Source organism: Hyperoodon ampullatus (genome assembly GCF_949752795.1).
Source record: "Hyperoodon ampullatus genome assembly, chromosome: 13".
Lineage (NCBI taxonomy): Eukaryota > Metazoa > Chordata > Mammalia > Artiodactyla > Ziphiidae > Hyperoodon > Hyperoodon ampullatus.
In genome coordinates, this window is record NC_136926.1 from 27,651,827 (window position 1) to 27,669,003 (window position 17,177).

General features: G+C 51.7%; 1 protein-coding gene across 1 annotated transcript in view; it reads right to left on the minus strand.

Annotated features, from left to right (window-relative positions):
* Positions 1 to 17,177, minus strand: part of HIRA (histone cell cycle regulator) — a gene marked incomplete at its 5' end in the record, with an annotated part of 75,485 nt that overhangs the window by 35,976 nt on the left and 22,332 nt on the right. The window contains 8 exons of the mRNA XM_079717694.1: positions 4,855 to 4,940; positions 5,814 to 6,029; positions 7,865 to 7,970; positions 8,536 to 8,606; positions 10,577 to 10,690; positions 11,176 to 11,343; positions 13,033 to 13,193; positions 14,212 to 14,307. Coding sequence (XP_079573820.1) covers positions 4,855 to 4,940; positions 5,814 to 6,029; positions 7,865 to 7,970; positions 8,536 to 8,606; positions 10,577 to 10,690; positions 11,176 to 11,343; positions 13,033 to 13,193; positions 14,212 to 14,307 — 1,018 coding nt within the window. The remainder of the gene's footprint in view (positions 1 to 4,854; positions 4,941 to 5,813; positions 6,030 to 7,864; positions 7,971 to 8,535; positions 8,607 to 10,576; positions 10,691 to 11,175; positions 11,344 to 13,032; positions 13,194 to 14,211; positions 14,308 to 17,177) is intronic.

The following is a 17,177-nucleotide window of genomic DNA, read 5'->3' on the forward strand; positions in this document are numbered from 1 at the left end:
AAATTTTAATGCGTGAGATAGGGCTCCAAATATTTTTTAAAATTTATTTTATTGAAGTATAGTTGATTTACAATGTTGTGTTAATTTCTGCTGTACAGCAAGGTGATTCAGTTATATACATATACACACACACACATTCTTTTCCATTACGGTTTATCATAGGATCCTGAATACAGTTCCCTGTGCCATACAGTAGGACCTTGTTGTTTATTCATCCTATATATAATAGTTTGCATCTGCTAATCCCAAACTCCCAATCCATCCCTCCCCCACCACCTCCCCGCTGGCAACCACAAGTCCGCTCTCTATGTCTGTGAGTCTATTTCTGTTTTGTAGATAGGTTCATTTGTGTCATATTTTAGATTCCACATATAAGTGATATCATATGGTATTTGTCTTCCTCTTTCTGACTTACTTTTACTTAGTATGACCATCGCTAGGTCCATCCATGTAGCTGCTAATGACATTATTTCATTCTTTTTTATGGCTGAGTAGTATTCCATTGTATATAAACCACATCCTCTTTATCCATTCATCTGTCGATGGGACATTTAGGTTGTTTCCATGTCTCAGCTATTGTGAATACTGTGCTATGAACACTGGGGTGCGTGTATCTTTTTGAATTATTGCTTTCTCCAGATATATGCCCAGGAATGGGACTGGTGGATCACATGGCAACTCTACTTTAGTTTTTTGAAGAACCTCCATACTATTCTCCATAGTGGCTGCACCAATTTACATTCCCATCAGCAGTGTAGGAGGGTTCACTTTTCTCCCTTTCCAGCATTTGTCACTTGTAGACTTTTTAATCATGGCCATTCTGACCAGTGCGAGGTGGTACTTCACTGTAGTTTTGATTCGCATTTCTCTAATAATTAGTGGTGTTGAGCATCCTTTCATGTCTCTGTTGGCCATCTGTATGTTTTCTTTGGAGAAATGTCTGTTTAGGTCTTCTGCCCATTTTTTGATTGGGTTTTTTTTTATTATTGAGTTGTATAAGCTGTTTCTGTATTTTGGAAATTAAGCCCTTGTTGGTCGCATCATTTGCAAATATTTTCTCCCAGTTTGTAGGCTGTCTTTTCATTTTGCTCATGATTTCCTTTGCTGTACAAAAGCTTGTAAGTTTGATTAGGCTCCGCTTATTTATTTTTATTTCTTTTTTAAAATAAATTTATTTTTAATTTTTGGCTGTGTTGGGTGTTCGTTGCTGTGCACGGGCTTTCTCTAGTTGCAGTGAGCGGGGGTTGCTCTTCGTTGTGGTGTGTGGGCTTCTCTTGTTGCGGAGCATGGATTCTAGGCGCGCAGGCTTCAGTAGTGGGCCCAGTAGTTGTGGCTTGCAGGCTCTAGAGCTCAGGCTCAGTAGTTGTGGCACATGGATTTAGTTGCTCCGCAGCATGTGGGATTTTCCCGGGCCAGGGCTCAAACCCGTGTCCCTTGCATTGGCAGGCAGATTCTTAACCACTGTACCAGCAGGGAAGCCCTTGTTTTTATTTCTATTGCCTTGGGAGACTGACTGAAGAAAACATAGGTACGATTTAGCTCAGAGAATGTTTGCCTATGTTCTCTTCTAGTAGTTTATGGTGTCATGTTTTATATTTAAGTCTTTAAGCCATTTTGAGTTATTTTTTTTTTTTTTGCGGTACGTGGGCCTATCACTGTTGTGGCCTCTCCCGCTGCGGAGCACAGGCTCTAGATGTGCAGGCTCAGCGGCCATGGATCACAGACCCAGCTGCTCCGTGGCATGTGGGATCTTCCCGGACCAGGGCACAAACCTGTGTCCCCTGCATCGGCAGGCAGACTCTCAACCGCTGCGCCACCAGGGAAGCCCTTGAGTTATTTTTGTATATGGTGTGAGGCAGTGTTCTAATTTCATTGATTTACATGTGGCTGTGTAGCTTTCTCAACACCACTTGCTGAAGAAACTGTCTTTTCTCCATTGCATATTCTTGTAGGGCTCCAATTTTGTTTCTAGACAGTATCACTTCCTCACTTCATTTACTGAATTAGGTAATGATTCATCACAGATGCAAAATATTACCTTTAAAGTTCTCATAAATATTTGAGTCTATTTCTGAGTTTTCTATTGTATTCCACTGTTCTATTCATGTGTCAGTACCTCACTATTTTAATTATTATAGCTTGTAAGATTTAATTTCTAGTGGGGCTAGTCTTTCCTGATTAATCTTTTCCAGAAATATTTTAGCTACTCCTATGTACTTTTTCACAGAACTTCAGAATCAGTTTGTCTGATGCTGAAAACTCCTGTGGTTATTTGTATTGGCTCATGTTACATTTATAGGCTGAGGGAAATTTGTCATCTCGTCTTTATGATATCGAGACATTCTATCTAATAAATGGTATGCATTTCTAGTAATTTCTGTGAATTTTCTTTTAGGTATCTCAGTAGAGTTTAAAATTTTTTCTTCATAAAGATCTCCATTTCTTGTTACATTCTAGGTATTACATTTGTGAAAGTGATTTCTTCCTTTGCATCTTCTAAAGGTAACTGGTGCTACTTGATCTTGCTATGTTGCACCCAATCATCTCATTGTCTTCTTTTACTGTCTATGGTGGTTTTTCCAGTTGATTCTCTTGCAGATTATACCATCTTTGACTAATGACACATTTACCACCTCCTTTCTAATTTCTTCTTTCTCTTAACTAACCATAGGAGCTGGGATCTCTAGAACAATGTTAAATTACAGTCACAGGTGTAGACATGTGTTCAGTTTTTAAATTTAATTTGAAATAAGATAGTTTAACAAGTTTAACAAACATCTATCTGCCCATTTAACTGAGTTTTAAATAACAATGATGTTGGGTTTAATAAAAATGCCTCTTAAGCATCTACAGAGATGATCATATAATTTATTTATTTTGATCTATTGACATGTAGGAGTAAATTAAGTTTCCCCATATCATTTGAAGGATCTCGCTTTCCTGAAATAAATTTTACTTGTTTATAGTGTATTAGCCTTTTAACACATTGTAACATGCTGTTTGTTATGATTTTATTTAGGATTTTGCATTGACATTTGGAAATAAGATTGATCAGAAATTTATTATATCTTTGTCACATTTTGATTATGAAATTTCAATATTGTGTTCATTAAAAAAAAGATTTTGCAAGCTTTCCTTCTTTTTCAAAGCACTAGAATATTTTCAATAGTATTAGAATGACCTGTCTTTAAAAGTTTGTTAGAATTTTCCTCTCAAGCCATCTTAGTCTGGTGGCCTTTGATAGGTTAACTCTTTGACAGTGTCCTCTATTTCTTCTATAATAATTCATCTGTACAGATTTTCTTCAATTTTGGTAACTTTTGTTTTCCCCCAAATAATTCACTTTCAAATTTATTTGCAGAGTTCAGCAAAGATGTCTTTCACCCTTTTGATTTATTCTTCATCTGTGATTATTTCCCATTTATGTCTATTTTAAATATTTGCAACTTTTCTTTTCTTTCTTGATTAGATAAGCTAATAATTACCTCTTCCATTGCTACTTGTTTTGACATGGGAATCAAGAGGAAAAAAAGAATCAAGTTCTGGTGCCAGAAATATGTGCCCCGTGGCAGAAAGCTGGCTCAAGGCCAGGCAGGAAGTCATCTACCACCTCTGCCTCCTCACCAGGTGAGGCCTGGAAGGATCCACAGAACAAAAGTGCCACCACCACTTCTACCACCTCTACAAGCCTCATTCCCATCAGCTCTGAAATGTTCAAGCACTGTCACATACTTGGTTTCACTTGGTTCTAATAAAGGCGGGCAGGTGGCATTCTCTGCATAGGTTCATAATGGGAAAAAGGTTTGATCAAGGGAAAACCACTCTATGGTAGGAGTCTGGAAGTTGGTTCTGGCTCTACCTGGTCAGGTCACTGCCCTCCAGGGCCTCGGCACTTGCACACCTGACATGAGGAGGCCATCAGCACATCACATGACTGAAGGTCTCCGCAGACTTCAAGGGAAGATATGGAACAGCTCATGGAGGAACTAGTGGGAAATGCAGAGGACTACTGTGTGTGGTGCCCTGAGTAGACGGGCTGAAAAGAGTGAGTCATCTTGATGTTCGGCCTATTCCTCTCACATGGGGCCTTATCATCCTTTGAATCAATATACCTCACTTTGGGGAGAATGACCAATACAAAAGCAAGCCTGACGACAGATACCAAGACAAGGACAAATCCAGCTGAATCCACTGTCCCTCTCTGCTCCGTCAGGGAAATCTATCCCCCACCCAGCAAGTCCACTTCTGGGAAGTGTCCTGAGGGAACAGTCACAGGTGTGCTCAGAGATTCATTTACAATCACAAAACACCGTACAAACTACACGTCCACAGTTAAGGGGCTGGTTAAGTAAATCATGGTGCGTTCATAGGCAGGGCACCTGGACCGTCAGCAAACCAATGCTTCAGAGGACTAGTTATTAAAATGGATGCAAGGTCAAGATACAGGAACAAACAGGAGATACGGACACGAAAACGTTAACAGTCATCGTATCTTTGTGCTTTTACTGTTTTCCACAATGTGTACATATTCCTTTCTTAATCAGAAAGAGAAGGCTATAAAAGTGGAAAGAGAAACAGAAAAAAAATCAGTCTGACTTTTCTCTCCCTGGTATCTTCAACAAAGCAGGGCCAGCCTCCCTGCCTGCCTGCACTACCATCAGGTGTGCACAGGGCTCTGCAGTAGCGCAAGGCTTTGAGGCTGCTGGGAAGCTGGAATCAACTCACTTCCAGACTCTGTGGGTGAGGCTGGCCCAAGAGCCTGTGAAGTCCTGGTTATGATAGTGCTACCTGGCGAAAGGAGAGAGGAAGACCTCCCAGAGAAGGCCACAGAAAGCTCGGTGAGTGAACGAGTACCCGGTGTCCAGCTGTGCTATGCAGAGAGGTGTGATTCTCCTCCGACCATCTGCTGTCCGAGTCTCAACTTGTTTCTTTAAAAGATTCTGGCAAAGTAGAGAGACATAAAGGAATGGAAACATTTCTGAATCTCCGAATACCAACAAATAAGACTTCTAATGAAATGTATTCTAACTCCCCTGTGGCCTTTCAGATACAACTAAGCTAAGCCACTCATCAAAGAATAAGCGTTTTTATCAGGGTGTGTGCTCGACCTCCTGCACAGTAAGGCAACAAGGACAGACGCTCCCAGGTGAACCAGCTCCAACATCTTCCTTTCTATCTCCAATTCCCACCTGGCCAGGTCCGCAGAGCAGCGAGCACATGCCCAGCCGGCCACACGCACCCAGCAGCCATGGGGCTCAACAAGGGAGCTAACAGATGAGACCCCTGTCTCTAAGCCACAATTTCAAACTTTCTTTCAATGAAGGCTCACAACCCAGGGTTTGTCACACACTGTGTCTGAACCACCTGGGGAGTGTGACACCCTGCACGAGCTCCCGGAGAGGGTTTTAGCTCCCAACATCTGTCCTGTTCCCTTCCCATCTCCACCCCGACCCCCCAGGGAAACATGGGCTTCCAGAGGAAGAAGGGGGAGTCAACAGACGTCTCTTGAGGGCAGAGCCTGAAACCCACTGTTCTCAGTATCTAGAATCTCCTAGAAAGGCTAGAGGTGAGGTATGAAGTTCCCCCAAAGGATGCCCTCCTCTGGATCTCCTTGGGGTGGGGCCTTTGATAAGGTGCCCTGGGCCCCGCTGCTGCCACACGCAGATAAGGGCAATAAGGCCGAGTGCCCCACTGCTGGCTCCCAGCTCCCTGCCCATGTCTGTGCACTGTCTAGACGGCCTCTGGCCCTCCTGGCCTTGTGCCGCCCCTGGGCACGTGCCTGTGTCCTCAGTGCCGCTGGGCCCAGCCCTCACCTTCCTGATGTCCTCTAGACTCTCCCCGTTGACGACGCCAGCAACTGAGGTAGTGGAGCCTGTCTCTCTGGCCGCAGAGCCCTTCTGGTCCAGCTGCTGCTGCTGCTGCCTCCGCTGGTACTTGAGCATCTCGGGGTTCTCGATGACGGCGGTGGAGAGCTGGGTCTCGGTCATGATGGCCAAACTCTTGCCGTAGGTGGACTGATGGATGCGGCTCTAGAGAAGGCAGAGAGAGGGAAGTGCAACAAACTGGCCGGGACACTGCCCACCAGTGGGAGAGCTGTGTGCTGGCCCCCGGCTCAGAGCGAAAGACACCTGGGCAGGGTCCCGGAGCCCTGGATGCTGGCTCTCTGAAACCTCCCACCCTGTTTGCCTGTTTAGATGACTCAGGAGAGGCCTTGTACCCTCCCTCGATGTTTACAGCCTTCAGGGATGAAAGTAGATGCGTAACCCTCAGGAAAACACCTACAGCAGGTCTGGTGCAGAACAAACAGCAACAAACATTTGCTGAACTGAAATTATGACATTCAAATTGCTAATGTAAGGCTATTAAATCACTCCAAGGACCCCAAACACTTCTTGGGAATCAGACAATGAAACCCAGAGCTGCTTTCACTGCTCCAGCTGTAGCCATCAGCCCCACGTGGCTGGAGGTCACCATGGGGCCGCTAACAGAGCCCCTAAGAGCAAGGAAAGGCTGGCACGCAGGCCTAGGGGAACCCTTCTCTGCCCGCATTGCCCCCAACACATCCTGACCCTTCCAAGCAGGGCCAGCCCCACCTTCCCCGGTTTCAGCAGTCCTGTGCCACAAGCCAGGCTGTGTGAGGGCAGGGACGGTGGCCCCAGCACACTGGAGTGGCCAGTGTGACAAGGAGCAGACTTGCACATGGTGTGCTAACGACCAAAGCAGAGGTCAGTAGGACACCTGCCTTGCAGGAAGGATGCTGGGCGGGCAGCCTTGGGGCCCACTCTGCAGGACCTGGAGTGCCTGCCTGTGGCCAAAACTCCCTCCCCGGCACCCCTGGAATCTCGAGGCAGGATTCGGAGTTCGGCCCTACTGTTCCTCAATTGCAGGGGCCCTGCCTGCATCCAAGACGGGTTACAACTCTCTAAGGAGAGGGGAGGTCACCTGACGACAGTGACCAGTGGAGGGAAGAGCTGGGGCTGCGGACACACTTGTCCCCCCACTGACAAGCGACCGTGGGTGCCAGGCCAGTCCACTGTGGTGAGTGAGGCCGACTCTGAAGCCCAAGGGGTAACATTGTAGTGGGGGTCCCCATAGAAGCCTAAGAGGGGTCTCCCAGCAGCAATGGCACCCTGAGGGGAGAGCTGCCGCCTGCCCTGGGCTCTCGGAGCCTCTTGCCCCCACGTACTGGTGTGGGCCCACTTGCGGGAAGGCAGGCTCCTAGTCTGAGGCAGGGAAAGCAGTGCCTGTCACCAAGTCCCCGAGGACGAGCACTGGCCACCCTGTCCTGGGCAGAGCATGGTGGAGAGGAGGCCTGGCCCCAAGGCTGCGGATGGGCTCATGCTTCCGCTCTCAGACCTCAGGGTCACATGCTATTCTCCTCAGTGAAACATTACCAGCCCTGCCTGGAGGGGTTTTGTGTATTTAAGTGAAGAAACACGGCCCTGGTTCTGGCACACAGTAAGTGCTAGGAAAGGACTGCTATCACTGTTGTAACTGCTGACCTGAGGCCAGTATGTTAGCGAAGGACAATGGGGGAAGGGACGTGAGCAGCCCTGGCAGCCACTCCCACTCTCCCAGCATGAACGCCTCCCAGGGTGGCTATCAGCTCAAGAGGAGATGCCCAGGTTTACTCAATTCTATTTTCCGCAAGATGTTACGGAAAAACCCGAAGGAATTTTTTGGCCAACCCAATAGAATGGATTTCTGACATGAATAGAGGTTCATTTTAAATTAAATCTCTCTTGTAGAGAAGACAAGGATTATAATCTAGAAGAGGCAAAGGACCAGGAATGCTTTAGGAAACAATGTGTCTGTGTAGGTCACAGGAGGAGGTCCCTCAGAGCCGCCACGGCCGTGCTCCTACCTTCTCCTCCTCGCTCAGGGGGTCTCCAAGCTCGTCCTGGGAGAAATCCAGGAACGCCACAGAGCCGTCCATGGAGCACACCAGGATGCCCAGCCCGTTCAGAGTCCTGGAAAAGATGGCCATCAGCAGCCAGGCGCAAGCCCCGCGGTGCTCGCCCGCCACGGAGTGGCCCGGGGGAGGCAGAGCCTGGGGAGAGGCCCCCACGTGCTCATGGGGAGGCGGAGGTGGGGGCGACAGTCCCATTCTACAGAGCTCTGGGCCCTTTAGTTCTCAGCACATATACAGAGTATCTCTCACCCTGTGCTTTGTAAGAGTTTCATGTTCATTTATCTCATTTTTGAAAGCATTAAAAAACAAACAACTGCGAGGGAGTGCACATCTAAATGAGGTCGCTGAGAAGCATGAAACGGCTTTTACAGCCGCACTACTCCGATTCACGCAGTGACAGAACCAAGTGCAACCAGGATCATGCACTCTCCTTCCCAGACGAACACCAGTCTGTCTGAGCAGGGGTTTCCAGTAGCGCCAGGAGCACAGGACCCTGGGGTCTGTCCTGGCTGCGACACCTGGGATCCTGGCTGCCCAACCCTAATCACACCCAGGAGGCCTTGAGCTCCAACATGTGGCTCCTCCTTTCCTAGACCATGCCTAAAACCGAGAATCCATCTTACCAGGAAATGTCCATGATGGATTTGTCAAACAGCTCATGGATGACAACCAAAGGCCGTTTTAGACACGTGAGCTGGAAGGAAAGGGCAGCAGAGGTTAATGAATGAATGAGGCCCTCCGTGTCCACTCTGCTCAGCTGCCGCCACCAGACCCAGGAGGCTTGGTCTGAGCTGGGCTGACACGTAGGGCGTCTTTAGCTCTACTCAGACGGCCACCACCGAGACTCCACCGAGACTCTGGAACCCACGCCTGCCAAAGACACGTGTGCCAGCATGGGGTCTGCCCCTTCGGGCCTGGCAGGGCAGACAGCTGTATACACATAAGACCAGCCATGGAGGAGGGGGTTCTAGAAGGCCTACCCAACAGGGATGGGATGCCAAGGCCTGGGCAGGGAATGCAGCAGCAAAGGCAGGTCCCAGGACAGGAAAACAGCCTCAGAGAGATCCTAGCACCCCTTCTCAAGGCTCACGTTCGGGTGCATACACATATCCAAGGCTCCATGTGACCAGCGCCACGCACCACACAGGTTCATGTTGCCCTGACCCAGGCCCCAGGGTAGCCACTATTAACACTCTTCCTCTCTTCTGTCTTGGACAAATATTTTATTTTTTAAAGTTAGGCACACGGTTGCCTGCTTTTTCATTTAATGCAGAATGAGTGTGTCATCAACATCCTATGAAAACCTGTGTCTGGGGCCCGTACCCGCCACCTTTCCCATGCGCATGTGGGTCATCTGGTCCCCTCACGTGGCCGAGCACTTGTCCACACTCCCACAGCAGCAGCAGGCATAGCTCTCACACACAGGGCCTGCCTGTCCTGCCCACTGGTCCTGGGCCCCTGGGTGGCGGGCTGGGATGGGAACACACCTTGAGGGCAGGAGGCGCTAAGGCAGCCCTAGTCCTGAGGATGGGACTGGAATCTGAGCACCTGGAACCCATGAGAACTTTGCCCCATCCTAGTTCCACTCCCCAAAGAGAACCAGCCTGGCCTTCCTTCCACAGACATGCCTACAGACCCCCCAGAAACCTGGGACCTCTGTCAACACCTGACCCGTCAGTGATGTTTTGGTCAAAGTACCAGGGATGGAGCCCAGGCCCAGGGGAGCCGGGGAAGAATGCGCGTGGACCACCTAGGACGCACCAGGTCCAGGGTCTGGAATGGGGTCACAGGATTGCTCTGTGAGAAGCAACTGTCCTAAATGCAGCCAAAGGATAACCTCCAAATCTACAACTTCAAATCCACTCTGCTTATGGGGAAATCAATGATAAGGAATCAACTATTGGGTTGTTTTTTTTTTTTTTTTTGCGGTACGCGGGCCTCTCACTGTTGTGGCCTCTCCCGTTGCGGAGCACAGGCTCCAGATGCGCAGGCTCAGCAGCCATGGCTCACGGGCCCAGCCGCTCCGCGGCATGTGGGATCTTCCCGGACCAGGGCACGAACCCGTGTCCCCTGCATCAGCAGGCGGACTCTCAACCACTGCGCCACCAGGGAAGCCCCGGAATAAACTATTGTTAACGCAACACACACAAAGCTCAACCACTTTATGCCAAGTGAAAAGAACACAAGATGCAAAAAAGTAAACACTGCACGACTCCATTCATATAAAGTCCAGAAACAGGCAAAGCTCATCTACATAACAGACATCCTTAGTGCTGCTGCCCTGGCTGAGAGGGGGCTGGGGGCAGGGTCCTGACAGGGAAGGGGCAGGGAGCGTTCCGGGGCAATAGTTACACGGAAGTAAACACGTCTGACAACAGATGCACTGAGCTGTGTACTTCAGGTAGATCCACTATGGAGGTTCTATATCTACACAAAGTTCTTTCAAAGGAAAGCCAACACAATATGCCAACTGCGGCCCTGACTACTGAAGGTGTGATCTGGGTCTGGACACAAGAGCTACTCTGGCTGGGTGGCAGGGTGGCCTCTCCTGGCCAGGCCCTGGTTCAGGGCAGAAACACTCACTGACCACCACCAGAAGTGGGGGGTCTCTCCTCTTTCAGGCAACCCCTCCCCGCGGAGCAGCGAGCTCACAGTAGGGCTCACCCAGACGGAGAGCGAGCGGTCCTTACTGCCGACAGCACAGCAGCAGTACGGGCAACTGGGCTTCGCAGAGCTCCCATTCTTCTGCTTCTTCTTGAAGATTTTTGGGTTGAATTTCTAAAACCAAGTAACAAGGGTTAATTAGTAATTAATCAAGCATCAAGCACGCACCCTACGCCAAATATGAGACATACCAGGATCCCAGCCCAGCAGGTGTCCCCCAGCCCCGGGCACTGGCACGCATCATTGCGCCTTCACAGCTACCCAGCAGGCCTTGTGCCGAGGATGACACGTGTCCTAATCAACGTCTGGTTCTGGTGACATTCATCACGTTAAATAAAATATTAACTTCATATTCATCACGTCCATTTGCCAATAAAGCACATGGGTATGTATTCTATTTTGTATAACTAGTTTAAAAATATTGAAACATTAAGTATTTAAAATGAACCAAGAACCTAACAACGTGTGCTGAATTTCAGAGGCCACCATCTCAGTCCAACACATGACCCAGGACTGGGGAGCACAGCACTGCCCAGGTTCCAGGGGTCCCACTTAGGGCAGCGCTGATGGCCGGCCAACCTGAGGCCAAGGGGACTCACCACGACAGTCACAGCTTTCCGGTGCCCGACAAAGTCCATGTTGGTCTTCCAGCCCTCCCGTTCGATGATCTGGGCGGTGGGGCCGGAGTTGTTCATGGCGTGGGCAGACACCAGGTAGTGCCCATCAGGGGACCAGCTGAGCCGCAACACGTGGGTCGTCCCTCCACACTGCAAGAAACGTCTGTGCTTGAAAAGAGCCCAAGGCCAACTCTGTGACCAAAATTGGCCCCAGGAATCAAACTGAGCTCTGATGTACAAATGCACGATGGTGGAGCATGCCCAAGCTGCCGGCTACATGGCCAGCTTGACTCCAGTCTCTCCGGGTGAGCTGATAGCGGGGCCGTCAGGAGACCGGTAGGGGCGCCATTCTACCCTCCCCCACTGCACGGCAGCACAGGCTGAGGGGACGGCTGGACAGCCACCTCTTTCCACTGTCAACCCTGTCTGGGCCAAATTTATATGACCACAGACACTTTCTCCTACCCAGCACCGGGGAACCACACAGGAGGTTTGCAGACCACGTGTTGCTGCGGAGAAAGAGCACTGCTGACCCTCGGAAGCCTGGTCACAAGTCTCTCTCTGCACTGCAGCCAGTGACCACCAGGCCCCACCTGCTCTCTGGAGCCTGTCTCCTCGCCCAAAGCCTGGTGACGCCACCAGCCAAGGAGAAGAGGTTTGTAAAGTCCATAGAAACCATAAATGGCACAACAGAAAGGCACTGTTCCCCTGACCCAGGCAGAGGCAGGGCACCCCTTCACACCATGCCTCCTGCAAAGTGAGATGACACTGGCTAAAAGCCAGCCCCTGAAGGTCAAGGTCAGTCCAGGGCAGCCCGAAAGGCTTAGGGGTTAAGATCCAGGCTGCGCAGCCCTTGGGGAAGGCAGGACAAGGCAGGGCCCGAGCGCAGCATGGGGACACACCTGCCTCCACTGCCAGCCAGGTCCAAGCCAAGGCAGGACAGCCCCCCCAGAGCCTGAAGAGTGCTGCCAGCTTCTGCCGGATTCCAAACATTCCTGTCCTGCCCACCCCACCCACCCACCCACCGCAGCCGCCCCAGGAGCCCAGTGGCTCTCCACAAGGCCTGCAGCCCATGTCCTCTCACACTAGGTGGCTGCCAAGGAGGGCAGAACTAATGAGGTAAGGACCAGGCTCATGGATCCAGTTCAGGAACTTCTGTGGGTTGGGGGACAGCTGAACATGTGATACCCACTTTTCTCCACAGCCAGCCCTGATCAGTGGGCAGGCGTCTATTCTTCCTGCAGAACTTCGTACTCAGGTCCCTTCCTCCAAGAAGCCCTCTCTGACATGACCACCACCTACCCCCGCCCATTTCTGCCCACTCTGGATAACTCCATCTCAATCCACGTTCATTTCCTGTACTCAGGAGAGCCGTACACACAGGAGGCACTCAAGAAATGTCCACTGAGTAATGGCGACCTTGAGCTCTGGTCCCACATGAAATCAGACTCAAATGAGGGAAGAGATGGTAAAATACTACACAAGCCAGTGCAGTCCAAGCTCCAGATGTTTTGCAGACTGGATTGTTAACACCTTCCACAGAAGCCGGCCAGCCTGCAGAGCAAAGGTCAGCAAGCATGGCCCAGCGCCCTCAGGAAGACACAAGAGCCTCCTCCACCCCCCACGTCCCTCACACCCCAAGGGGCAGTGTGCTGTAAACTCTTCAGCTTTAACACCTACAAGCCTTTTCACTACAAAGGTGGACGTTTAATAGCTTCTGAGAAGTGAACGATTTTCATCACCCGACTCTGGGCTCCCCGACCACGTCTGGACCCCAGGCAGCCCCTGCTCCGTGTGGGAGGCAGGGGGTGGGGGTGGGGGGCCTGCCGGGCCTCTTACCTCATCGAAAGGCTTGGTGATGCTGGTCTCTAACTGCCAGTCCAGCGTTCTCCACACCTTCAGGCTGCGGTCGTCGGCTTGAGAGGCAATGTATTTACCAACAGGGTCCCAAGTCAGGCCCTTCACCAGGCCAGAATGGCCTCTCAGAGTAGCTAGGATTTCTGTGAGGACAAATAAGTGAGGTTGGAAAGGCATTACCAAGGGGTAAACAGTGACTCTGTCTAGAAACGGGCCACGGGCCGGCCGGCCAACAGAAGGGGCTTCAGGAGTTGCCCTGGCCAGCCCCACCCCTGGGCACAAGCAGAAGAGTCTGTTCTCACCCAGGAGGTGGGCACCACCCATTTCCCTCCAGCCAAGCTGACACATATGGGTTGAGGCTGCACGTGCCCTCAGAAGGGCAGGCGGCCAGGGCCAGAGCTGAAATGCGCCGCCTCACCTTGCCGGCAGCCGCAGCCCTGCCCATGATTTCCTTTCCGGACAGGAGCCCGCGCCCATCCGAGCCCTCCCGATGTGACCCTCCCTGGGGGACCGGGCCCTGCGCTGAGTGAGTCTTCTGCTCATCATCATTGAGGACAAAGGGGAGGGAGCTTGGACCCCAGAGAGCTGTAAGCTGAATGCCACCCCAGCCACGGTGGCTGGGCCGAGTCCCCACGCACGGTGGAAGCTTATGAAGAGAGCAAGTGACCGGGACCCGAGCCTATGAGAAGAACACGCTCCCGTCACCAAGCAGGGACTAGAAGCATCTCACTGGCTGCAAACCGCAGTGCCATCCCAGGCTCTGCCATCAGTAGGGACTTCAAACACGTCAATAGAAAAACTGATCTTCTGCAAAACTGGATCTATCAGCTTGCTTATGCTCGAGGGCGTCACAGAGGAGATGGCTACTGGGCTGAGGCCAGAGCCCGGAGTGGGAGGGTGCACCCTCGAGGGCAGCTGGCCGGGCTCCCAGTGCCAGGGGTCCATCCGCACAGCCTGCAGCAGGGACACCCATGCCGGCACTTGGTTACTACTATTTTTCTTTAACGTAAACTTCTCTTTAAACCTTAAATGTGATTGATAAAGAAGACCTGAGTTACTGACAAGACAGGCTGGCTGCCACCAGCCGAGGAGACCCAGCCCACCCGTTCCAAACACCGCCGGGCAGTCCCACGGACAGGCCACCCAGGCAGAGGTGCGGACCTGGGAACTTCACTGCGTTCCAGATGACCACGGTGTTGTCCACACTGCACGAGGCCAGCCAGGCGTCATGGGGGGACCACGCTACGTCCATCACATCTGGAAGACAATGGCCAATGGTGAGTCTCTTACCTGGTGGTGGATATGGACACGGCGCAGCTCCACCCTGCCAGCTGGCCAGTCAGCAGCCCCCTGGCGTTCTCACACCTGAGGAGACTTGACCTGGGACCATCATAACTAGACTTTTCCAAACCAACCTGAAGAACTTCCCCACTAAGGTTCTGTAATCAGTCCTGAGATCAGAAACATCTAACGGCCCCACCCCACTCCCTTCTGACAAAGCACTGAGGGCCTGGCCAAGAGCGTGGCACCCGTGCCACTGCATGGCCAGGCCTGCAGCCCTCGGGCCGGCTGAGCCACCTTCTCCAACCCTAACCCGGCCTCATCAGAGCGCGGCGTGACAGCCAAGGTCTCCCTGGTTTCTCCAACCTCAGTGCTTGGTGTGGCACCGGGAGTGTGGAGGGATGGCTGGTGAGGTGAAGAAACAGGAAGAGCAGCCAGTCAGGAGCCATCTAGTCCTTTGCTCACAAGATGATTTAAATCTTCAGAGTCAGCTCGACAAGACCGCCCACGCGGGCAGCACTGTGATCTCCCGTGTGTGCGCCGGCGCTGAGCACGAGCCCGGGCCCCGCTGTCCTGCTCCGCGTTGTGTGGCTGAGGGCACTCGAGACCCGGAACAGACCTAACTCAGCAGTGGACTTGGACCAGGTTCCAGTTCCTCATGCCCACGAGCACACGTGCCCATGTCGTTCTGCACACCCCGGGGCGTTTGTTTGAGACGGATGCCCCACCGTGGGAACCTGGGCGGAGCACCTGGGCATTTTCATGAGTCTGGATTCTTCCCATTTCTACCAGCAGAATGTCCTTTTCAAAAGTCCCTTTTTAGCTTGAGGATTATGATTTTTTTCCCTTCTAACTTATTGAGTACATTTTTATGTTTGAAGTTCCACCTTAATTCGCAAAGTGAAGACTGTGCACATTGGTGTGTCTGAAGCTGTCTTCAGGGACTCCTCTGTTCCTACCCCGTCTGTTGGGAGGTGACTTGTGCTGGCAGGTCTAACGAGAATGCAGTGTCTGCTAAAGGAGGCACAGGAACCTCTTCTGGGGCCCAGAGCGTGGGTGGGATTGGGGGGCAGCCGTGCAAACCACAGACCCCCCTGTGCTTCCTGAGTCCTAGAGCAGAGACATGCTCACCTGGGACTCCAGAAAGGAGACCGGTTTTCTTAGCAATTTCCATGGACTATGGACAATACAGACCTTAGCTGCAAATTCCATCAGTTTACCTTCCTATGCTGTAGAAGGTTTATGTAGTAAAGTCAGTTATTCTCCTTTGTTGTATTTTTAAAAATGATTTCTCTTATTGCTTGTTAACTTTGAAAAAATATTCCCTCTGCTGGAGGTCTAATAAATATTCAATTCTGTTTTCTCTTGCTTTATTTAGAACGTTTCTTTAATACCTGGAATTTATCATGCTGTCTTAGGCTAAGGCTCTACATTACCTTCCTTTCACCCACGAACTGCTGAATGGCTGGTTACCCCGTCATGTGTGGGGAACGAATCTTGCCTTCTGTTATTGGTCATCGGTGCCATCTTCACAGCACACCAAGCTGTCAGGAGCACTGTAGCCTCCTTCAATGTTGTTAACTTTGAATGAGTTCTCCCACGTCCTGACTCATCCTTCCAGACACCCTTTGGAGTCACTGCTGAGTTCTGCAGTAAATCCACACACATGACATGACTTCCTCCCCAAACCCCAGGTTTGGAGCTTCTGTCTTCAGACCATACAACGCCCTTTCCTTCTCGCCACAGCTCTACACACACCTGAGACCCTCCCTGTCCTTGAAGATGTAAGTTTCTGGTCACTGTCATTCCTGCCAACTCTCCAGCATCATTCTTGGTGATTCCAAGAGGATGATTTTTCTAACACCCTTAAAGTCCTCCACCTACTCCAATGACCTTGGCTTCTGGCATCAGCCATCGTTCCCACAGTCATGCCCAGAGACCCTCCCTGACAGAGCACTGCGACCCCTCCCTGGTCTTACTGCCCCCCTCCCTGCCGCCACGTCCCCCGCTCACTCTCCAATGGGTCTTCCAGCCGCTATAGCCCTTCCGTCTCCTCATCGGGCCTGGAGTCCATCCTCCCCTCAGCTCTTCTGCTGTCTTTCTTTGCAGGCGCCTGACAAGACCAGCTGGGTTCCGTCCAGCTCTCTCCCCCGGTCTTTCCTGAGCGCCTGCCAATTAGGCCTTTACTCGGCTTCACCAACAGGAACCACGCTTGCCAAGGCCACCAGCGGCTTCCATGCCATCCAGTCCAGCGGCCGATCCTCGGTGCTCACTCGACCGTGAGGCAACGTGGGGCACACTGCTTGCTCTTGCCTCCTTCAAATGTTCTCTCCACCACCTTCACTGGCTCCCCAGCTCAGCCGCACCCTAGGATCCTCCCCTGTGCTCCAGGCTCACCCCCCAACAGCCAGCCCGCAGGTCCACTCACCCTGCTGCCAGGCACTGTGGACCCAACATGTCCACTCGCCCCCACACCCCCTCCCACCTCAAGGGAGGCACCTGCATCCCTCCTGCTGCTCAGGCCACAGTCTGGGAAGCCGTCCCACCTCCTCTGGGGCCTCACCTCACTTCCCACCCCAGGGAGTCTGTGTGACCACCTGCCCTGATTTCCACCATGACGACCCACGGCCCCCGACAGGCTCTCACCTAGATCACATCACTGGTCTCCCCAGTGTGGCCTCGGCCCCCCACCATATGGGCTCCATACTGCTGCCCAGGCCTCCACACTGCTCTGCCTCACTCAGAGGAGAGCCCCTCCTGGGCCCCTCCCCTCTGCACGCCCCCCACCCTGGTCCCAAGCCCACGTCTACACTCCATCTGCTGCCCCGGTTGCTCCCTCCACCTGG